Here is a 23,844-nt window from a genome sequence, read left to right as displayed (position 1 = left end):
ACCAGTTTATCGGGCAATGAAAATCAGTGACATACTGTTTCCCAGTTGTGTTCATTGTTCAAACCCACGACACGGTCCTTGAAACTTGCTTATCAACACAGCTTCATTCACATTGTACGAAGAAACCATTTGGAGATAAAGCATAATTGTACATGCTTTAGAACACTGGAGGAATAAACTCGCTAAAGCCTAATCACAACCTTTTGGATAGTCTGAGGCTCGGAGAAAAATATCTAAGTAATGTCAAAGAACGGCGGATTGAAAAAAAAACATGAACTTCAACATCAAACAATGTGACAACAATAAGTGACAAGTTTCGAAAAAGTGCGTGTAGATTGTTTTTATAATACCGCAATTACCTGTAAATACTATCAGTTGAAATAGTTTGATTATAAGGTATTTTGCATCGATGTGTTTGGGTGATACGAAAAAGTGGTGAACGGACGTGTTACAGCCAGTAGTGTCATTATATAAGGCACTCTTCACGGTCAAGAATTGCCCCGCTATGTTACTAAGGAGATCAGCACACAAGCTGCGATAACAAACTTGAACTTCTCCGTGTGATGCCACCGCTGATTAGGATAAGAATCTCTCTAAGGTAGAATTTTCATCTGTCTGTGAGCTTATTAATGTCATAAGCGAATAAAATTGCGTAAAATACATTGCAGCGTAGTCTATCGCGTTGATGTACAATATACATGACAGGCGGTGTGATGGGGCGATAGCTGATAGTTGTAGCGCCACCAACGACGCACACGCACACATGGGCAGTTCGAATACCAAGGTCCCTCTGTGATACAGGGACTGCGCAAATACCAATTGAAGCTTACTCAGCGAATGCAATGAAAGATAGTGTACAAAGGATAGGTTTGAACGAGCAGTTCGGTTCCTGATCTTCATAAGCGCCAAGCGACTGGTGGGCTTGAACATAGCGTCTTGAGGACATGATATTCTAAGAATGTCAAGCTCGTAAAGACTGTTTTTACATGCATGCAACTTTTCTGAACTCATTTTGCAGAGAAAATAAGAAATTAATCGTCTCGGATGTTTTTGAGTGAAATTTGACATTTAATGTGATTTTTTATCAATGAAATGAAACTGAGCGGCCTCCGTAGAGATCAAAACAAGTTTCCGTTCATGTTTATTCATAGAGAAAAGCTAAAATGCCAAAATGGCATAAAATATATACTAAACAAAGTTCCAAATCAGTCTGCGTTCGAAGGTTTTTCTACACATGAGAGGATTGTCTTTCCATCACACTTGACGACAGGTCAAATGTTGACGGTTTCTTCATATTTTCTGGAAGTGTTGAATATGTTGATTTTCTAGAGTAGATGGGAAATAGTTGTTAGTGAATATAATCATCTCTTCAAAGTAGGCACGTTTTATTTATTGTTACTTGTTATTTGTGAGCCTCCTACACATAACCAGATTTTTCATGACTTGGCATTTAGATTCCTATTTTCGTTTTGCCCAAAGTTATCATAACCTTTGTCTTTGACCCCCCCCCCCCACCCTACAAAACCTATTATCTCTAGATTGTATAAACTATCCTTGGGCATGCGTAGTGAGGCTAGGCTGACGGCACGAAGAAAGATTGTGGGGCAAATTTATCATTCTATTTTTTGACATGTTTTGAGTATATATGTAGTTTATTGGGGATACTGAAAGCCGTTCAAGATCAGTCCAAACGGAAATTATGCCCACTTACCATTATTAGGAGACATTTTGAGGTAAACGAGAATGTCTCTGGAATGTTTGGCTAGTATGGTTACAACTGTCTCAGATTTTCCAACGCTCCGGTCTGAAGACTCAAGTACAATAATGCGCTTTGCCTTACTTTTAAAGGTTCACAGTTGCTGCAATTGCTGTATTTACTTATCATTTCAACGGGACATTGGTTCAAGGTCACCTTAATGTAAAGTTCGAAACTATCGGATATCGTTAAGACTGCGGCGAAAAACTGTCAAGACCCTTTGCTGATAAAAGAAGTTTATTGACAGTCGGTTCTTTGACAAGATGTTAATCATATATTCCCGCTAAATTGACTACACACACACACATATATATACATATATATATATGTGTGTGTGTGTGTGTGTGTGTGTGTGTGTGTGTGTGTTTGTGTGTGTGTGTGTGTGTATGTATGTGTGTGCGGGTTTGACTTGTGCATTTGAATATATGAGTTCCGCAATAGAAGCATCGACAACACACAGTGATAGAGAATTACAGTTTTATTAGTGAACTTTACCGTTTCACAATACCATTGCGTTTCGCTCAATAAAACCGTTTGAAAAACTAACAGCATAAACTCGATCTAAGGAGCACAAATTTGAAAGCAACTTGAAGCCAAAATTGTAAATTGTGTCAGCTCTATGGGTTAAAATCTGAAATTCAATATTCTAAACCAACAGGACCTCTTGAAACAATCCGAAATGTCATAAATAGCTTTGAAATTTTCTTATGTTTTCTGCATTCAGATATTGATCACACAAAAATTTATGGCAACAATCCGAACAAGACCAACAAAGAGAATGACCTCATATTGGCAAACCAGTACAAATAAAAGTTCAGTCAATTATGCGTGAGGGCGCTGTCCCTCCCAACACTGCCTCGGAGAATCAGAACAACCAGAACCAAATTCTCACGAGTTCTCAGCCCTGCTCACACCATCATCATCATCTGTATTTTTCGACCGCTGTACCCGTCCCTGGTCACGGAAAAAAGTTTGATCGAAAGTCATAGGCTGCTTAAAATATCAAGTTGCCTTGATCACTAGTGTGGACGGTGCCATGATGAAGGTCACAATCATATGGTATCGGACATATATTTGCAATTTGTATGGTCTTGACAGGAAATCAGCTGAATTTAATATATAAAGGCTAAATAAACTATGTTCAATCAGAGACTTGATACACGAGCTACAGAAATAAAGCACGTGAACCTGAAGTTTCGTTTTCTCTGATCGTCTCAGTCAAAATGGTAAAACTTATTCTCAACTGATAAAATCAACTCATCAAACGATTTTTGGAAATGCATCTATCACCATTTATCGGCCCCGGGCACATATTGTAAAAGTTTGCTATTTTACTTGCATTGCTGAAAATTAATGCTAAGTCGTCTACTATATCGAAATTGTAAAAAAAATGGATATCGTTACAATATTTTTCACAAACGGACAAAGTAGAGTTTTCTGGATGAATTTGTTATTCTTCAGATCACGATGCAGTGAAAATAAAACATTATCGGGGGGATATATTATGTGACCGGATAAATGTACAATCCTTTCTCTTATTCCCCATCAATTTACATATGTTATCGAAATGCGAAGTTCTAGGTTCAGTTCCCGATGTCATAAAGTTCTGCGCTCTATGAGCAATATGAGCTCAGGAAAATGAAATCTATGAATTTTGATGATCACTTTCTCCAATCGCCAGCCTCCCTATCAAATTTCCGCCAGTCTTGCCCCCGGCTGCGATTGCTCCTGCAAACCTCCGCGAAATGATTCGCCTTACCACAATTACTGCAGGTTTTACCGCGTGCTGGACATGCAACAGCGTGCGGATACTCGCCGCCGCAAGAGTAGCAAACTCCAAACCTTCTCCTGGTCCGCTCGTGATGTCGGGGACGCGTTCGAAAGTCGTCGTTCGGAGCTTGACCTCTGCTTGACTGCTGCCAAGAAGCTTCTGGCCGATAAGACTGCGTGCCTGTAAACTTACTTCCATGTCTATCCCCGTGGTATTGCTTTTTATCTTCACTTGGTGGTTGGTTTGACTCCAAGGCTAGCATCTCAGAGGCTGTAGGTTCTTCTTCGGGCAAAAGTGACACTTGAACCCGTCCACAGCAACTGCTGACCACTCGCTGGAGAACATTGAATAACTGGCAGGCGTCAGCTTTCGCTTCCAAGCAGTGTCTCATATACTTCACTCGCCCATTCTCATTCACTTCCTTCAGAGTGAGCTCGTGGTATAATTCAGCGATCTCCGTCCCATGGTATAGCTCTGCAATGTCCGGTGTTGGGAAAGGCTCGTGTAGAATCGCGTTCAAATAAGAAGCGTACTGCAGACAGCTCTGCCACTGGGCGAATGACTGAATTGAATCTAGGCATGTTCGACAGATGTCACGGAATTTATCGCTGACTCTACTTGAAGGGTTTACATCCCTTGTCTCGTACGTGCATGGGATCTTTCTTAATTTCCGAAAACCGAACTTGTCGCGGACGATGCATAGGAGAAGAGCTCGCAGATGGTCCGTGGAAGCTTTTGGGTCCGAATTGTGAAGCCAGTAAATAGTCACGGCGATTGGTAATCTGAGGTCGGACTTGTGCGGCTGCCCTGTTAGCAACGATTTTAGTTTGCCTCTGTCTGCTCCGAGTATCTCCATCAACAGCGACTCTTTACTGTCCGGAGAAATAGATGTAATGGATCCCAAATTAGGAAGTTCGCCGTAATTTGGAAGACTTTTGAGGATTTGAACCTTTCTGCTGGACACGTCTTCATCTCGCGATTTCCGATCGACTTCGGTGACGGCATTTTCGTGTCCGGCGCCCCCTCCCAACAGGACGGCGTAGATCGCTTTTCGGATGTACAGTGACGAGTTGTTGCAGCTTGGCTGCGTGTTGTCTTCAATGAACAGGTGCGCGGAAGCTGTTCCGCGCGATAAAGTGTTCAACAGCGAGGGCTGGATCTTTCCCCGCCTGAAGAGTTCCACGAACCAACAGGGCAAACCCTGTAATTCTGTATCTGGCGGCCTCAACTCGCCCGGGTTCATGCCTCTCTTCAGTTCTTCAAAATACTCCCTGAACTTGGATTGTTCGGGGCGCCCATAGGGAAGAATAAAACTCTTCATTTCATTCACCAGGCTGTCTCGCCTGCCGTGTACGTCACCATCGCTGTCCGTGTCCAGTACGATAGATGCAATGTCCCCGATCGCAGAATCTAGAGTCTCATATTTTTGTAACCATTTTAGGGTCTCTGAAATTTTCTGAATCCCCTCTAGATGACCGTGGAACCTGGACACGGCCTTTGATAACTCGTGTGATTTCTCTTTTCCAAATACGACGGCTAAGACCGGAAGCAGCGGTTTATGGATTCGGTACTTTTCACAGAAATCATCCTGGCGGTAGATTTTAGCCGGCACGGCACCATCTCTGCTGCTTCTCCATATCACACTGGACCTCGGTATGTACCCACCTCGTATGTCGTACACAAAGAAATCTCCGTCTTCCCCGATGACGGGACAACCCCACGCATTGGCAAGCGCCACAACTTCGCCATCAGCTTCGTAGTCACAACACAGGAAAGGTATACCTAATTTGTCGGCTACGCTGTTGAACACCTCGTACGCAAACCCGGGCAGCATCGCCGAGCTTCCGCGTTTGCCACGTAGAGTTGACGAGTAGCCTCTGATTCGTTCGATGGTACGCTTTCGCGCCACTGCAAATCGAGTGTCAGTTTCTTCGTAGGCACCATCGTAAACTATGACCGGGTCTATATTACACTTCCGGAAGGTATCAAAAAATTGCAGACATACATCCCCAAAGTCCCTGTAATTTCCGCCATACTTGTACTCTGTTATTCTTTCCTGGGTGAAAAGCCACTTTACAAGCCCGTTTCCATCCATAACCACGCGCGTATTCTGCAACGCATATATAGTCATCAACCGCTCTTCTTTAATGAATCTGCTCAGATACTCTATACCCATTGTGTCTCTGTTACTTCGGCGGGAGTTGGCGGTTGGGGTTCTCACAGTCCCTTCGCAATCTTTGTAATCTATTGAATACAAGCAAAGATGTTGCACGTGAGCGCAATACTTCCCAGATCGTCATATTTTCTGGGATAGCAGTACAAGTATCTTGATATATCAAGTTAAATCTTCAAAAAGGGGATTTCAGGGTCAGAAAATACGTTAATTCTCCCTCCATTTTACACCAACACACTTCAATATTTGCATTACAATGTGAGGCTGCCGTTTTCTTATTTTGAATTGTTTTCTTATATTTTAATATTGAGTTTTTTCTTCAAACTGTTTAAATTATATACAAGGTGTGTCAGCCGTATTTACCCGTGGAACTCTATTCAAAACAGCTACAACACTTTTGTGGTGCACATTTTTCGTGGACCGAAAATGCAAATAAATTCTACCCGGAAGTGTAAATTTAACTGACCGAATTCTTTTGATTATTGAATTGTAATCCGTTTAAATTATCCATTCAAACTGATCAGTGTTAACGATTTACAACAAGTAATTGTTTAAAGGCCCATGAGCTCAAACTCTGCGAAATTTGTCCAACCTCAAGGTACCGCAAATTTCCTCAGATACTCATTGCAGTCTGCAAATTGAACGATATAGTCATTAACAATGCCTAAAAAACGTTTTTGTTGTGGCAGAATAGGCAAGAAATGGAATTTTCCGGTATTTTCAAAATCTTCCCATGTTATGTCAAAGAGCAGTGGATCCCTTTCCCGTCCTTTCAGTGGGTTGCATCATGTTGTATTTGTAAAGATTCAAATGTGTACATGCACCATTTACGCTGCTTAAGCTTATCATGTAGTTGTATGGAGGCGGCCGTACTTGGGTGCGCCACCCGTTTATTATTTGTCTGACTGAAACCTCCCCATGCAGTCCCACTCAGTGGATAATTATACTTGAGTAAACATCTCTTTGTAAGAACACTTCTACGAACTAAATATAAAATCGTGAAAACAATGCCAAAAGTTACAGCTCATGTGCCTTTAAGGTAGTTCGTGCCTCGAAAATGAAAGATTTAAACCTTTGCTCAATTTTTTATCAGCAACCGTTGTCTTCCATGCTCTTTCAAAATACATGCAAAGAATAAACATCAGGGATCACTGTCAAAGTTTTCGTACCAGAGAAACAAATTGTCCAATATTTACAGACACTTGTAATTCAAAATGGCCGCCATTCCTGTGTTTATAAAATTCCCAGTTTCCACAAAACTAAGCCGTTGACACCTTCAGTTTCTCTATCCAAGAGCTTCAAAATGGGCCCCCGTTAGCGGTAGATCAAAGCAGATGAACTATAGTCCGAATATCTGTCGTTTTACCTTAAATTAATGCCCTGTTCCGTAGGGTTCAGAAATACAATAAATTTGCTACCGCACGGATTGTCCATGGAGATAGTTTTACAGTCAGAACACTAGCAAAATCTAAAAGGAAGGATAAAGAAAGACAGAGAAGGGCAAGTACTGTCGAATTGAAAACCTAATTAAGTGGTGAAAGGTATGATTACATATGTACCACAGATTACCAATCGGTTGGCAGCGAAATAAAATTGGTATTTTCACAGACAGAGATAATATAGTCCCTTATTTTTTTGCATTTTCTCAAAAACTGTGACACTTTTCTGAGTATTTTAGCATTTGATTGAGCTAATTATCACTGCTTTAAAATATTTCACTAATGCCTTGCTTTCAGCAAAGTATTTCACGTGTTTTGCCAACTACAAAGTAATTTGAAAACAGGTCACATGCCATTAAATGTTTGTCATAGAAAACCATGGTTAAGAAATTATTTCACGCTAAATTATGCAAATTAGTTATCATCCCGTACTACTTTCTATTGATAAATATTTGTCGCCTGCTGCTGAACAACAATAAATATTGAAGTGGATTGTATATCTGTGGAAGAAAATAATTATTACGATTGGTAGAACTGTATTTATTTCGAACATTTGTAATCAGAATTTTATTATCGAAGTGAAACTAATATCTCGGCACGGACGGAACAAAAAACTTTGACTACGACGCGACGGAAGCGGTACCGGCGAAGGCTACGATAAGCTTTGCTCAAGATTTGCTGCGGTCTCGACCGGAGACGTCAAAGCTCTCGTCAGGTTGCAAAAAAATAAACGGAAACACCGTTATGATAACGCGTCTCGAAGTTGCTGTATTCAACGACTGGCTTCGGACAATAATAACGGATAGAGTCAAGAGTTTCCACCAGTCGAGCTTGACCAACGACCGTGACGTAAATCTTGCCAGATTTTACATCAGCGTACGGAAACAGCGACGAAGAGTATGAGCTAGATTCGGTATCCAGTTACCACAAATCAGTCGCCTATACGAAGATCAACAACGGCAAATGAGTAATATTGAGTGGGGTTGATGACAAATTCAGTACTTCGCAATCTTTGCAACGGTGTAGCCAGCAAGTTCAAAACCAGTTACCCGGGCTATTCTCCACTACTCAAATCATCGGAGGAGTCTTCAACTCCACATTCAACATCGCGGCCTCAGGAAACAACTCTTAACAGCGTCTTTCTTCGCCAGATGACCGTGCAGCACCGTGTTTCATACACCGTAGATCTGACAGCTATGGCGTTGAATGCCTGCCAAAATTAAGCTATGCCATTTGTAATTACGACATGCCTTTCGCAATTACGACATGCCATGATGAGATGCAAAATGCGAATATTTGACATGCAGACTTGACATTCGTAATTACAACATGCCATGATTAGATGCAAAATGCGAATATTTGACATGCAGACTTGACATTCGTAATTACAACATGCCATGATGAGGTACAAAATGCGAAAATTTGGACATGCAGACTTGACATTCATAATTACGACATGCCATGATGAGGTACAAAATGCGAAAATTTGGACATGCAGACTTGACATTCATAATTACGACATGCCATGATGAGGTACAAAATGCGAAAATTTGGACATGCGGACTTGACATTCATAATTACGACATGCCATGATGAGGTACAAAATGCGAATATTTGGATATGCGGACTTGACATTCTTACATGAAGAATGCGATAATTTGCTATGGGGACATTCAATGCGAAGTTGCATTTGATCATGCGCAATGAAGACCCGCGATGCAAAATGCGGACATGCCATTATGCGATGCAAAATGCAGACATGCCATTATGCGATGCAAAATGCAGACATGCCATTATGCGATGCGAAATGCAGACATGCCATTATGCGATGCGAAATGCAGACATGCCATTATGCGATGCAAAATGCAGACATGCCATTATGCGATGCGAAATTCGGACATGCCATTATGCGATGCAAAATGCAGACATGCCATTATGCGATGCGAAATGCGGACATGCCATTATGCGATGCAGAATGCCGACATGAGGAGTAGAAGCTTTGAATAGGCTACCCTTTTTCCAGCAAGCTAGGAGGTCACCTTACATCCACAATGCATCTGTCTTTCAACTATTTGCAAACATGGCGTCGAGTTTTGAACTCCGAGCGCTGGAGCTGGTACAAGTGAGGTCGATGAGCGACAACGCAGTGCGTTGCAAGCACCTACTGCCATGGAGAAGTTGAATTTACAAAGATACGGACTCGGTATAAAAAGGCCCGTTTCACGGATGAAAATGGCGACTACAATCACGTCAAAAAAATTTGGAAAACAATTTCCAAAGCTGAAATCTGTTGCTGGTGTTTTGCTATCGCGGTCGGCAGGTAGCTGTCAATCGGACCCAACGCCGAGTCGCCAGGTGGCTGAAGAGCAGGTGTTGTGCCCCTAACCTTACTTCTATACGATATTTCAGATTGTATTGCATAGTTTTATTTCGATTTAAAACAGTCGCTGGTCTTTATAAGTTTGCGACGACATTCTCTTAGTTATACAACGCTGCGCCGCCACTCGGAGACGGCAACGCGGTCCACAGCGCTAGGTAAAGTACAGTAACTACCGCAGTCATCTGAGAATTGGACGTAAATTGCCATCGAGCTCAAAACATAAAATTGGGTATACTACAGATGTTGATTATACAACAATACAGTAGAAGTGACAATTGTTTATTATTATCTTATTTACTTTCTAGTCTGCACGGATGTATATTCAGAATGGGTTCATCAGATTTTAAGACATATGATACAGATTTGCTATGGTGACTTTGATGCTGTTTTGTCAGTGGCACATGATGATCATATTCCAAAAGGATTTTTAAAGAATGCCATTGAAAGTTTTTCTTTTTATAGTTGCTCTCCCAAAGAACATTATCATAATGTTTTGACTGATTAAACAGAAAGATTTTCTTTGTGTAGTGTTTTGATTGTGACAAACCACCGACATACATTTCCTCATCTTTTTGCAGATTAACATGAAAGCACACATTTCCTCATCTTTTTGCAGATTAACATGAAAGCAGATATTTTAATCGAAAGTTTGGCAGGGAATGTTGGCAGAGATGAAGTAATAAGAAGGCTTAGACATCACCATCGTGATTCCAATCAAGTGTTTTATGATTTGTCAGCTATAAGTGGCAAGTAAGCAAAACATATACATACATATATTTTTAGCTACTATAGACTAATAGTCTATAGAAGCTATTGGGATGGGTATCCGTCCGGCATCCATTGTCAGTCTGTATGTATGTATGTATGTATGTATGTCTGTTTGTGAGGATGTCCGTCCACTCAAATATCTGGGGAACTGTAGTACTTACAGACTTGATATTTCCTGTGTTGATGAACATATGATTCTGACAAAATATCTTTTTTAGTTTTTAGCTCATATTCGGTTTTGTATATAAATACCAAAAAGAGCTTACATGATAAGTCGGTGGCGTCTGTCTGTCTGTATGTATGTATGTGGAAATGTATGTGCGGATGTATGTCCGTCACACACAAAGGCTACCATACCGCCAAAGCTACCATCTCAGTATTTGGTGTACAGGTAGATGCAGGGGTTGAGATGCGATGTTGTTCAAATGAACACGTCAGTGTCAAAAATGTGCAAATGAGGTAAAAAAAAGGGAAATTCTGCAAATGTGCAGGAGTGATGGCATGCCACTTAAAGACAGGCTAACTCCACTGACCTTGAGTCATATCCTGTCATTGTTTATGATATGTTACATATTAACAGACCTGCTCAAACCATAGACAAGAGAGGGGGTAGACTGTCTATGCTCAAACTAAGAGGGGCTAGCTGTTTCTGCTATGCATGTTGCTAAAGTTGACCTCCAGTACCTCAAGTTTCAGACCTTATTTACTTTTGTTATTCTTGTTTTTCTGGTTTAAATACTTCTTGTTGTTTTCCTGGTTGTACTGTGCAGAAATCATTGTCATAACATCAACGTAGAATTATCCTGCACTGAACAGATAGAAGCAACATATATTGTTGATCTTTGGTACCCAAACTGGTATATACCAATTCTGATCAAATTTGAGCGACACCGTATAATTGCGGTATTTTTTAATATTGTTGAAAATATGCAAATTAGCTCCAAAAAAGTCACACAGTGCTTTCAAAACAGTCACAACAGTCATATACCCAGTATCAACACTCACAGTACCAGCTACCAGCATCGACATGTATGTCAAAGAAAGTTTATTTTCACACTCCTCATATGATGCAAGTTTTGCAAAGATGACTACGTGGTAGACTTTACCAGTTCAAACCTCTTGTATGTGTCCAACTAAAGTTATGCTGAGTATGACACTTGGTTGAAATTGGACTCTTAGTCTCAGTAAAATAGACAGTGAGATACTGTACAACATACAATTGAAAAATGAAGAATAATCATCAAAAACATTGACATTTGCCAATTTTATATTCCAGATGAAAACCACGATGAAGCGACAAATTCAGTTCAAGATGTGATGGGTTCTACATCCATGGCATCAACATCAACATACCATGGACCTACAAGTGGTAAGCTAAATGATTCATTTCCCTGTCCACAAAGTACAGCGTAACAGTAATAATATCTGTTATCATATACTAGATTCACGTGCCTATATAAAGCTTCGTGAGAAAGCACCCTCACATCCATGCATTTTTTTAACGTATCACGCCCCAGCCCAGTGCCCAAATTTGGATGAACGCGTTGAATTCTGCACGTCCAAATATGGGCAATCGTGTTCACTGTTGAACTATATGAACTGCTTCAATACTTGTTACAACGCGTGTTGCTATCAAGGAATGTTATATTTGTACATAAAGTCAAAGCGAGATTAGGAAAACGTCTGCTCGCTAAGATTGTATAGTGGCGACAGTGGAGTCGGGCTGGTGACATTTAATATTTCTAAAGTCAAGTGAAATCCATCGTAGGCCTATCCTAAGTGCGTGCCAAATGACACTAATTTACATCACGCATTTGTCCTTCTTTAATACACCTTGATTACAACCTGGATCTCTGTTGCTCATGTATGAAGCTTTGCGTGTTCTTCTGCAGGTAAACAAATAATGTCATTATGTAAGTAAATAAACTATGTGAAGAGGCCATTGCTTTTCTGAAAAATTGACACAAATGGCAATGAATATTTGATATCGCACAAATTTTTACCGCTGAACAAATCTTAATATTATGTTAAGTACATATTTATCATTCATACGGTATATGATAAAACCTTTACGGCCCAGATACAAGTTTTGCAGACCATAGTACTCACACGGCATATGGGCCCTCACACTCGAGCCCTTCCGCCTTACGACCTTGGCGTGCTAAACTTGTATCAGGGCGGTAAAGATTATTACTTATGGTCCATGCATCCTTCAATCATCAGACAAATGAAGTTAAAGGATCCTTACCCCACTTTCTTTTAAATCTTTGGGACATACCATTCTATTTGTATGTGGTGTTAAACTTTGATTAATATTTGTTTTGGTGGCGACATTTGAAACCAACTCAGATTGTTTGTTTAACAGCAAAGATTTCTCAGTATTGATAATGTGCAGCTTTTCTGATATGCAGAGATTGCATCGCTTGCTTATGTTAGAGTAGCTCGTCAATAATTGACCATGAAATGTGATGAAATGTCTGTCTGTGTGCCTGTATATGTGTATGTATGTCTGTATGTATGTGTCTGTATGTATGTATATACGTATGTATGTACTATCTGTCTGTCTATCTATCTGTCAGTCTGTCTGCAGTTACGCATTTAGGTATTTACCCATTTCAACAACGTATGTCTGTAAGTATGTCTGTATGTATGTATGTATGTATGTATGTATGTATGTATGTATGTATGCATGTATGCATGTATCAAAACCTCAAAACCACAGCACCTGCCATCTTATTCTTCTGTGTACAGGTGGGCCCTGGGGTGGAGATTTGAATTTGGTAAAATATCAAAATGTCAATGTCAAAAATTTTGCTAATGAGTCAAATAAAAGTAAAATCCTGCAAAGTGCTGAAGCTCCGTAACTACTGGCCAGATTTGGCTGAAACTTGGTATGCATGTACCTAAGGGTAACCTTAGTTGTGAGTCTTATAATTTGTATTTTTTAGGCAAATTTCCCAATTTTGGTAAAAAAAACCATTTTATCTGAAATTGCTTGTCCACTTCTTTTGAAAGTTGGTATGAATGTTCACAGGGGTAAACCTTGGTAAGTATGTCCAATTGCAAATTGTGACAAACCATGAAATGTAATCATGTAATCGAAGTAGCCATTAACAACCGGGGCTGCGTCATCAACGATTACTTGTCACTCAGGACAGTCAATTTAGGATCATGATCAGTAGGAATAGTTTAGATCATGCAAATGTTATGTAATCAAAGTTACTTGTCTTTTTCTTTCTTCAGACACTGCAAAACACACACCTTCTGCTATGACACCCCTGGAAACACTTGAAGAATGGAGGAAAACAACTATCAGTGGGCATGCTAGACCACAAAGATATACTACATCCAAGATGCCAAGTCACCATTTCAACAAATGTTTGGCATTTTGAGAAGAAAGTTGATCTTTTCATTCATCCATCTGTAACATTAATTTCTGGTATTAGGAAGAGGCTGCAGTGGATGTTTGGGATCCATCCAGAGAGTTCTTCCACCTGACATTTCAAACACTGACAAGAAACACAGAGGAACTTTGTATGAGGGAAAAATGGAACATCTGTTACAAGTACTAAAACAATCAGTTATAAGTCAGGAACTTTTTGAACTTGTTGGTTAAAGCAATTGCACATGGATTAAAACTGATATGACACCAATGTCTTGCAATTACATGTAACACATGCATTTGCACTCTATTTTTTCATGTTTAGTTACATTGTTGCACACTTAAATGCTGAACTTTTGTTTCATGTCACTGCTGAAGAATGCTGCTAAATTGTGCGGAAAGATTCTGTGTTATATCCCCACGGATACTGTCCAGGGGGACTTATAGTTTTGGTCGTGTGCGTGCGTGCATCCGTTCATGGAGATGTCTCAGAGACGTCTGGAGCGATTTCATTCAAACTTGGTACACGGGTTACTCCTTATGTCAGGCATATGCACATCAAATTGTTTTGCGATCTGACAAAATATGGCCGGGTGACGGTCATTTTATTGAGAAAGCGGGGACTATGTCATTGACAATGACTTTTTGAAAAAGAGCTCTATTTCTAAAGCGAATGCACTAAATTTGATGAAACTTTGTGAAGATGAAACCTTGTAAAGATGTTCGTCACACAGAGCTCTGATAGCACACAGTCAGTATTGCATCAATTAATTGCTAATTTGCATATTTGATGAATTTTTGTAATTAGGGTGATATGTATAGAAATACTGCAGCAAATTTGATGAAACTTGGTATAGATCTTTAGCACACAGTGTCATATAAGTTTGCAAAGACACTTAGTGGTGTCATGCAAATTAATTGCTAATTTGCATATTTAATGAACTTTCTAATTAGGGGCTTTGTCCAGAAATACTGCATCAAATTTGATGAAACATGATACAGATGTTGATCTTCCAGTACTGTAATACTGTGAGAAGTCATTAAGCAGTATCAAGTCAATTGATTGCTATGTTGCATATTTAATGAATTTTCATAATTAGTTGATATGTCTAGAAATGCTGTATCAAATTCGTGTGTTACAGATGTCGATCTGCCAGTAGGGTTATGTCATGCAAATATGTAGAAGTATCATGTCAATTATTTGCATTTGAGGTGCATAAAATTTTTTAATTAATCACACAGGTGATTCCTAAGAAAGTGAATTTTCAGAATGGAGAAAATTGCCTAAAAATTTAAAACATTTGTAGTTTCATTGCAATTTGAGCAAATCTGGCTCAAGTCACCCCTGAGGTTATAGACACTAAATGTCGAGGCTATTTGAGCAGGTTTCGAAATCTCTCTTTATATTTACTATTTTTGCAGTTTGTACAGCTCATTTGCATATCTCCAATGCTACACAAAAATAATCTGTCCCAGTCCCCTTACATACCTTCACAGCAACTATCAGAGTAATGAATACAGCACTTTTCAACTTTCACAGTTGATGGACAGACAGACGAGCATACCAATATAACTACGACAGATACTGTACCTACAATATGTTACCTTGTCACATATTCACAGAGTAGTAGCTAAAATTCATAGATTTGTAGGCAAAAAGCTAAGGGTAAAGTCCTACTGGTGTTCAAATACAGTGTTCTTTGTTCATGAAACCTCCAAAAAACATGTGCATGTGTGAATGCAAATCCAAGAATGTAATTACTCGGGCCTTGTGATAAGTCTAGTAAATCATACACTTTATACTATCCCTATTCTTAGCATTTTGTGGTAAAGAGCAAACATATATTTGAACCATATCTGATACAAAGAAATTGCAAACATCTACCAATTCACACATGTTGCTAGGTTTTTAGTGATTGACAGTTTATGGCATTACATTCTCTGTGCTTCGTATGCTTGCAGAACAAGACTGATGAGGTTTTCCCCTTGAATAAGTTAAGCCTGGTTTAAAATCACTACACATGTCAAACTTATTAAGTCCATATCACTGGGTATAAGTGTGGCCCATACTGCCACCAGAGTTGGGGTGTATGGGTCCCACCACAAGTTTCTTGTTGTTGTTGTTTATTTTGATAGTTTGGAGTATGATATGTATTGCCAATGAAGATTTATACCATCAACCAAAAGGGTCTTGGTCTTATGAAACTGGTTTTCTGAAGATTTCTTGTTGAGGTTGTTCTCTTCACTCAGTGACAATGTATCATAGACCCTAGTTTCCTCTATACAGGCTATAACTGCATGCATAGTGTCATGTATTTGTCCTGTGATAATCTCATGCTGTTTCATCATGAGTGTGACTGCCTATTGCACTAAGGAAAGCAAGCAAGTTGTAAGTTGCTAATCTGTGGCTGCTGTCATTAGATTATCACCATTGCTAGTGCGTTTATTTGTTGACAAAAGACCAAGATGCCAAAAAATCAGTAGATAAAAGTTTTGTTGGCAATGTACACATCATACTCATATTATATACGACAACTTATATAAATAAATTTAAGCTGCAAGCTGCGTTGGCAGGCCCAGGCAGTTGCCATGGTTTCAGATGCTTGCAATGATGATACTATGAGCAAAGTTTTAAATGGTTTTTGGTTTTTCTAAAGATGAATTCTGAACACCATGTCATGGTTATTTAGATTTCGCTGGTAATGGTAGGTGTAACGCAAAACCCAACTGGTTGCCAAACAATGTAACCGATGTAAATGCCTTTGCCAACTTGAAAGTGCTCAAAGTAAGGATGACACAAGGAAACTCAGTTCACTTAGGACAAAGATTTTTAAAGATTAAATTTGGATTTCAATATCAGTGCAGCAAACAAAGTCTGGGAAAGAGAGACTAACCACTTAGTATATCTAAAGAAAGACAATACCACACTTTACAATTTTATGATAAGTACACACAAGCCAAATTTACTGCATGTAAAGTGTGTGATTTTTAACTGTCATAATTTTGATACCATGACACAGCACTCAATTTTAAAATATACAAGAAATACTTGACATTTAACCATCTATTGCACTGGTCAGAATTTTTTCACCCATTGGAACAGTACAGTATGACTTCATGTAGTCATGTTTGTTATTTGCTACACAATGATACATGAAAGACTATGTTTATAGATCTACACTGAGGTAGAGTCACAAATGCCATCTGTTCTCATACTATGAGTATTGTGAAAATTGAAGTTTAAGCGATTGTTAATAAATGCATATATTTATTGTTTTTGTAAATTGTGTGGTACTGTTCTTCCAAGTCTTAATAACTGTGGCTATCCACCCTTTGTAAAATATATAGCAAAAATACTATGCATGGATCAGACAGAGTGCTGTCACTTGCACATCAATTAATACTTTATTCGCTGTGTACACAACAGGTACAATCAATGTCTCATTAGAGATGGTCCCAAACATTGCTCCTTGTTCAAATATGCCAGGCGCTTTTTTGACAACAAAATTCATAGACTGCAATTTTCATCGCTTGAATACAGTAAACTGCCTTTAAACAACAGTGACCATCACTGTTAATATCAGTCACAAACAACAGGAGGATAATATGTAAGTTGTTCACATCTAAGGGCAGCACGTATCATGTTTCAGTTTTCCTGCAAACACACATATGCCATCAAATGTCACGTGCAGCCCTCAAAACATTTTGATTACACAGTTGGTACTTGATCCTCAGTAATGCTGAACGAGGGCCGTCCTCGGGAATTTGCTGGTTTCAATAATGGTACTCAGGCTTCAAAAACATCATTCACAGAGCTAGCCAGAACATCGATGGCGCCAATGACAAGCTGAACAGGGCTGACAACATCGTCGTCGATTATTCCAAAAGCATTCGAGTTAGAAAGAAGACGATGGACATTCACATATTTTCTTTGGAAGAAATCGTGAAACTGATCATCCATAAGTTATGAATTGAGGTCGAGAAGTAGAGATTGAATGCTCCTACTACCTCCATGCTCGAGCGTATATGGCGATTTATAAAATCAGAGTTCAACGGATTGCTTGATTTTGACATTTGGCATATATGTATACTCTGAGTAATTGGTGTCCTTGCTAGCTTACCACAGAAGGGCACACAAGCACTTCTCTGATGCTCGTTCGTAATACCATAGACCCTTCATGGAGCTCAAGAGACCGTAGGATCGTACACTATAAATCCAAAACTCTTATTCGAGGCCGACCATGTTTGCGAATACACCGGTGCATTGTGGATATGAGATGACCCCCTAGTTTGCTGGAAAAGGTAGCCTATTCAAAGCTTCTACTCCTCATGTCGGCATTCTGCATCGCATAATGGCATGTCCGCATTTCGCATCGCATAATGGCATGTCTGCATTTCGCATCGCATAATGGCATGTCTGCATTTTGCATCGCATAATGGCATGTCTGCATTTCGCATCGCATAATGGCATGTCTGCATTTTGCATCGCATAATGGCATGTCTGCATTTTGCATCGCATAATGGCATGTCCGCATTTTGCATCGCATGTCTGCATTTTGCATCGCATAATGGCATGTCTGCATTTCGCATCGCATAATGGCATGTCTGCATTTTGCATCGCATAATGGCATGTCTGCATTTTGCATCGCATAATGGCATGTCTGCATTTCGCATCGCATAATGGCATGTCTGCATTTTGCATCGCATAATGGCATATTTTCGCATTTTGCATCTCATCATGGCATGTCGTAATTGCGAAAGGCATGTCGTAATTACAAATGTCATAGCTTAATTTTGGCAGGCATTCAACGCCATATGACAGCCGTACTCGGACTCTGATACAATTTTGAAGTTTAAGTCATTCTAATAATTTTTATCACAGTTGATCTTGTTACTGAAAATACCAATTTTGTTCACATGTATTAAAATTATTTAAGGTTTCTGTCCTGAAACGTCTTTGTTTGTGTCTGTTTTTGTTACATGTAGTCGAGATGAAAATGCAGTGATATAGTGAACTCGGTACTCTGCATCAAAATTTGCATATGAATAGTAGAAAGTTTCCCTTAGCCAATCAGTGAGCTCACAGCTGATGAAAAGTTTATTGACAGCATATCAATGTGCACTGTATGGAATCTATATGCAATCAGGCCGTGTCGCGATTAGCCGTTTCTTTCGACGGCGATTGGGGAACGTATGTAATAATAACAGAACCCAATTCCGAACGTTCCGAACGCCACAGAGTGCCCTACGAAGCCATGGGGTCTGTCACAGTATTTTCTGTATGTAATTGGGCGAAGGTAAACATTTTCAGCGCAGGATAAGATGTAGAGCAGTATGATCACCCTATTCTATTCTGTTACAAAAATATTGCCCTTTACCGTATTCTGCACTCCATTGTCCTTAGCCCCATTTTGCAGTGAAAATCCTTTCATTCAGCACATGTTCGTTACTAATATCGCTGTCCTTTGAATTGTCCAGTGAAAATGCTGTCCCTCAGTGACCAGATATGAACTGAAAATGCTCACATGTTTCATTATATATTGCAGTTATGTGTAAATTTGAACCTTTGCCACATGTTTGCAACTTCATTGAAAGTATTATGATCAACATAATGAACAATAATCACCGCCGATTAATTCTAAAAGATCACGAAGTATACAAATCTGTAATTAGCTGAAATAAAAATATTAAAGTTCTTTGACTGCTGTCATTGTATCACCATTTTATATAGCAAGTGTAATTACCGTTGGCCAAGTCCTTCAAGCTATGTATGCCGAGCTGTGAAAGCTAATTAGATATGCAAATTATAAATTAGCTGACATGAAAATGTGAAATGACTTTCGATATTTTTTAACCAGGGGCCCTATAATCATCAATGTACATAGCATGTTTTGCCAACTTTGATCAAGTAAATCCCAGTATATATCCCTAATAAGCAAAGTTCATTAAATATGTAAATTAGGAATTGACTTAAGTAAAAATGCTCAATGATTGTCAATAATGTTGTATCATGGTATCTGCAATATATGTAGCAAGTTTTGTCAACTTTGGTCAAGTCAATTCAGATATATATCCCTAATTATGAAAATTCATTTAATATGCAAATTAGGAATTGGCTGAAGTAAAAATGTCTGTTGACTTTCAATAATGTTATATCACAGTATCTTTGATGTATATAGCAAGTTTCAACAACTACAATCAAGTTAATTCAGATATATATCCCTAATTGGGAAAGTTCATTAAATATGCAAATTTGGAATTGGCTGAAGTAAAAATGCTTAAAGACTTTCAAAAATGTTGAATCATAGTAGCTCCAAATACATGTAGCAAGTTTCACCAACGTCGGTCCAGTCAATTCAAATATATATCCCTAATTAGCAAAGTTCATTAAATATGCAAATTAGGAATTGGCTAAAGTTAAAACGCTTAATGACTTTCATTAATGTTAAATAATAGTATCTCAAATATACATACCAAGTTTGGTCAATTTTGATCGAGTCAAATCAGACATATATCCCTAATTAGGAAAGTTCATAAAATATGCAAATTAGCAACTATCTTTCATGTAACCCCTTAATGGTTCCCACTGCTGATATATCTTGGTGTGATCAAGATTTGTAGCAAATCTCATCAAATTGTGTGTAGTCGTTTTTAATGTATATCCTTTTTTTCTAAAATCATTAATTATGCAAATGAGTAAAAAGTATGCAAGCCACACCCACCAAAAACTAATCAGTTCTTGCCATTTGCTAACTGAATATATGTACCAGATTTGATTCTGATCTGACTAGCCGGTTTTGGGATATCGGACCAACAGACAGACCCCAGACAGACAGACAGACAGACAGACAGACAGACAGACACACGGACACACAGACAGACAGACATACAGACAGACATCGCTGCGACATATGCTCACGTGTGTAAACATGTGAGCAAAAAATGCTGTCCCTCACCCGATTCTATAGTGAAAATAGTGTCCGTCGCCATATTCCGTCGCTGTCCGTCGCCCTATTTTGCCGTGAAGATATGTCCTTCGTCCCATTGTTCACTGAAAATGCTGGCCTGCAACCCATTTCGGTGAAATCTTTAAAGTGATAGCGAAAGAGAGTTGATTTTCCTGAAGGTCGGTCGCAGCTTTCGTGTAAATGTACACGAACTGTGGGGCCAGCCTAGGCCGCACTTTCCGATATTTACCATTGTGAAAGCCAAATTTACAGAAGAATATTAATATCCAGATATTTAGACTTCTTGGCCCAAGTGATAAAACTCCTAAACATTGGCAGCAAGCGTCGTTGCACTGATAACTCGCTGGAGCGTTCTATGCGCACATCCAAATGCTTTTCAATATGCTGTGACTGGCAAGTCGTGACGCGCGCGGCGAAGCTGTTCGCTACGAGGATGTTAGCCCTGGGTTCCACACGCGGGAAGTTCGCGGCCCCGTTTGTGTACTCTGACGCCTCTATGGCCTCCAACAGTGCCGCATGGTGCCGCCCGTAGAAAAACAGCTAGCGCACTGCAATATGCGAGCGCAGCATATTGCGTAGTCACAGTTTTTTATTGGGGTGGCACCACAGTCACTTGTGATCGGTCTATTCCGCTCGGCGTCTATGCCCCATAGACATGTGTACATATGCCTGAGAAAAACCTCAGGCATATGTACACACGTCTATGGGTCTATGTCATTCTTCGAATCACAGGCAGCAGCTAAAACGAAAGTAAAGTCGCACATGTTTTTACCGCGCACGACTGAAGAAGAACTTTAAAATATGTATTTTAGAGAACACGGTGCATAACATTCGACACGTTTCACTTAACGCTTGACCTGCGGAAAAAATTTACAGCGAACTTTTCGCTCTGCAATCTCCGAGCTCTTGATAGCAAGCCACCGGTATTATGGAGTGCGGAAGAGAAATGCAATACGGTGAATACCTTTATGTACCGCTGGCCCTCGACTCCTCTCGAAAAACAGAAGTTTGCGCAGATTGAACTTGACGAGAAGACGTGTTTAAGCAGTAGATTGTCCTTTGAATATCAGAAGACAAGGTAGACAGATGTGAGAATACAAAGCAAAGGTCCCCCGAAAATATTGAATCCCTAGGCTCCCAGGTTTATGATCAAATATTCGGTATAGTATCAGACTTTACCTTGATAAATCCTAGCGCTGTACGGTACATGACACCAGGCGACTTTTCCCGTGGTTTGTATATTATTTCACCGTGAATTAAAATTCCGCCTTTAGATATCAAACTTCGAACCCAGCACGCAGTTCATTATATTATATGCTGCGTTAAAACCGTAGAATGACTCATGAATTCTATGAATTTCAGGACTTGGCTGAGTTCCAAAGGTACAGAAATCATTTTTGTATTTTCGTTTTAAATAGCTCGCCGAGGGCGCTCTCCGTTATTTTTCGGGATGGGTTGGAGGAATTGGGACAGGATGCGGAACGTTTATTAACCTGCGACCGGAAGTCGACAATAAAACAGGAGCATCGTCATTAGTGAGCATTCAGTTGTTATGGCTTGGGATGGGCTGGTAAAGCCTTCTTATACTTTAGTCAGAATTAATGAACCCTCTACACAATAACAAAACTCGATGACGCCTCCTCCCGCCTCACTCAGAAGACAATCAATTTTCACGACGTGTCCAAAATATTCACAAAACTATACTATTCGAGAAAATATTAATTACCTTGTTAATATTTATAAATCACGCTGAAGTGAGAAATAGTTGGCTCAGCATCATAGTCTACATAACATTTAAAAACCAGTTTAAGTCTTGAATTACATTCGACGACAAAAATGTTCCCTGACCTGCCGGTACAAACTTTTGGTTGATTTTATCTCAAGAGGAAAAAAGTTACATAACTGACTGAACAGTAAGAAAACTTCTTGATTTGATGAAAGATATAATCCTACATATACGATTGGATGAGAGTTCTTAACATTTAATACTCATCCTGAAATCATGTGATACTAAAGGAAGATAACTTGTGTTTATGATATACTTGTGAAGGTGATGCCGACATACAAAACAGTAGAGCTGTCAATTTCATCGGAGAGTTCTGCTGATAGAAAAGCATCGTCCGCTCGCACGGCTCGTTAGCCAGACAGGAGTCTTCCACTAACCACGCCGTGCGGGATACCCCCACTATTTTGCGTTAAGGAGTTTGATGGAATTAGAAAATCAGGCGGACCAATCAGAGCACGCGTTACACTCAAAGAGAAAACCACGCCTACCTTCCAAACGCCGACCACCGCACTATTTGTGCACAGCTTTTCTCTCGATTTACTTACTGGTTTACTAGACTTGGTTCAAGTGCGTGATTGTGAACATGTGACTTGTGTGAACGTCTCGAATGCAATGATCTGTGTTCTGTTTTCATGTGAAATGTGTGAGTAGGATTATGTGAACGCGTTGAGTGGGGTGAACGCGATACAGGGGAGTTTTACGCGGCACAAACTAACTCACTACTGCTGTAGCTGCACAGACTAAATAAGACTAAAACGCGTTCGATCGCTACCAAATTTTACACGAGGAACTTTTACAAATCATTTTATTTTTTGAAAATTCACCGACTTGAACCAAGTCTCTGGTTTACCTTCGTCCTGTGACACCCTAATGGCTCAAACGGAGATTAAGGAGTGGGAAGGCAATCTTGCCCGAGTTTAATACAGGATTTGATTGTCATGCATGGAAATCTTACTGCGTGGTGGGGATAAAGTTACGGGCATTAGATATCTCCCAAAGAAAAAAAATCGACGAATAAATATGGCGATAGTGCAGAAGATGACTTTGAAAAAACTGACGCTTGTAATCTATGAAAAATTCACCGATGAGTAAGCTTATATTGCTTGCTGACGCTTGTAGTCAATGAAAAATTCACCAATGAGTATATTGCTTGCTGTGATGAATAGGTCAATTTTTTTTTTGAACGACACCCAAACAAAATCCGGTTCTTTAATTTCCAGTTCTAGCTTATTTCACAAAGTCCTAGTCCACGTTGTCGAGCCACGCTTCCAGTTGTTTCTCCCGCGGCGTGTCGATGTTCTGTTCTGGTAAATCCTGTTCATCGTCTCACAATGTTTACAATTTTCCGAAGATATGAACAACAGAATAGCTGCCGGCCGCGCCAGTTGACAGGACAACAATGTCTGAACAACGTCTGAGTA

General features: G+C 39.6%; 2 protein-coding genes across 4 annotated transcripts; one reads left to right on the top strand and one right to left on the bottom strand.

The window, feature by feature from the left end:
* Window positions 1–2,216: 2,216 nt before the first annotated feature.
* LOC139149917 (single-strand DNA endonuclease ASTE1-like) lies at window positions 2,217–21,987 on the bottom strand. 2 transcript variants are annotated; one of them, XM_070721967.1, is made up of 3 exons: window positions 21,817–21,979; window positions 7,067–7,168; window positions 2,217–5,771 (listed from the first exon to the last, which is right to left on the bottom strand). In XM_070721967.1, the coding sequence occupies exon 3, from the start codon at window positions 5,701–5,703 to the stop codon at window positions 3,418–3,420; it is 2,286 nt and encodes a 761-aa protein (XP_070578068.1). In that variant the 5' UTR covers window positions 5,704–5,771; window positions 7,067–7,168; window positions 21,817–21,979; the 3' UTR covers window positions 2,217–3,417. The 2 variants fall into 2 exon arrangements, with proteins under 2 accessions (XP_070578068.1, XP_070578067.1); XM_070721966.1 differs by lacking the exon at window positions 7,067–7,168 and having other exon boundaries at window positions 21,817–21,987.
* LOC139149918 (uncharacterized) lies at window positions 9,199–16,953 on the top strand. Of its 2 annotated transcripts, none has more exons than XM_070721968.1 (4): window positions 9,199–9,509; window positions 10,136–10,265; window positions 11,564–11,656; window positions 13,531–16,953. In XM_070721968.1, exons 1-4 carry the CDS (start codon window positions 9,309–9,311, stop codon window positions 13,677–13,679), a joined length of 573 nt encoding a protein of 190 aa, XP_070578069.1. In that variant the 5' UTR covers window positions 9,199–9,308; the 3' UTR covers window positions 13,680–16,953. The 2 variants fall into 2 exon arrangements, 1 of the variants encoding a protein (XP_070578069.1); XR_011556164.1 differs by having other exon boundaries at window positions 9,201–9,509; window positions 10,136–10,269.
* Window positions 21,988–23,844: the final 1,857 nt, after the last annotated feature.

This window comes from Ptychodera flava, chromosome 14, assembly GCF_041260155.1.
Source record: "Ptychodera flava strain L36383 chromosome 14, AS_Pfla_20210202, whole genome shotgun sequence".
NCBI lineage: Eukaryota > Metazoa > Hemichordata > Enteropneusta > Ptychoderidae > Ptychodera > Ptychodera flava.
Note: the sequence above shows the minus strand (reverse complement) of the source record. Positions and strands in the feature narration are given on the sequence as shown.

What these genes read in the sequence shown, in the direction of transcription:
- LOC139149917 (XM_070721966.1), bottom strand. Translation starts at nt 5,703, where the DNA reads ATGGGTATAGAGTATCTGAGCAGATTCATTAAAGAAGAGCGGTTGATG.
- LOC139149918 (XM_070721968.1), top strand. Translation starts at nt 9,309, where the DNA reads ATGGAGAAGTTGAATTTACAAAGATACGGACTCGGTATAAAAAGGCCC. An exon ending in GCCAGGTGGCTGAAGAGCAG is followed by an intron (nt 9,510 to 10,135) that starts GTGTTGTGCCCC and finishes ATCTTTTTGCAG; the next exon opens with ATTAACATGAAAGCAGATAT. An exon ending in ATACCATGGACCTACAAGTG is followed by an intron (nt 11,657 to 13,530) that starts GTAAGCTAAATG and finishes TTCTTTCTTCAG; the next exon opens with ACACTGCAAAACACACACCT.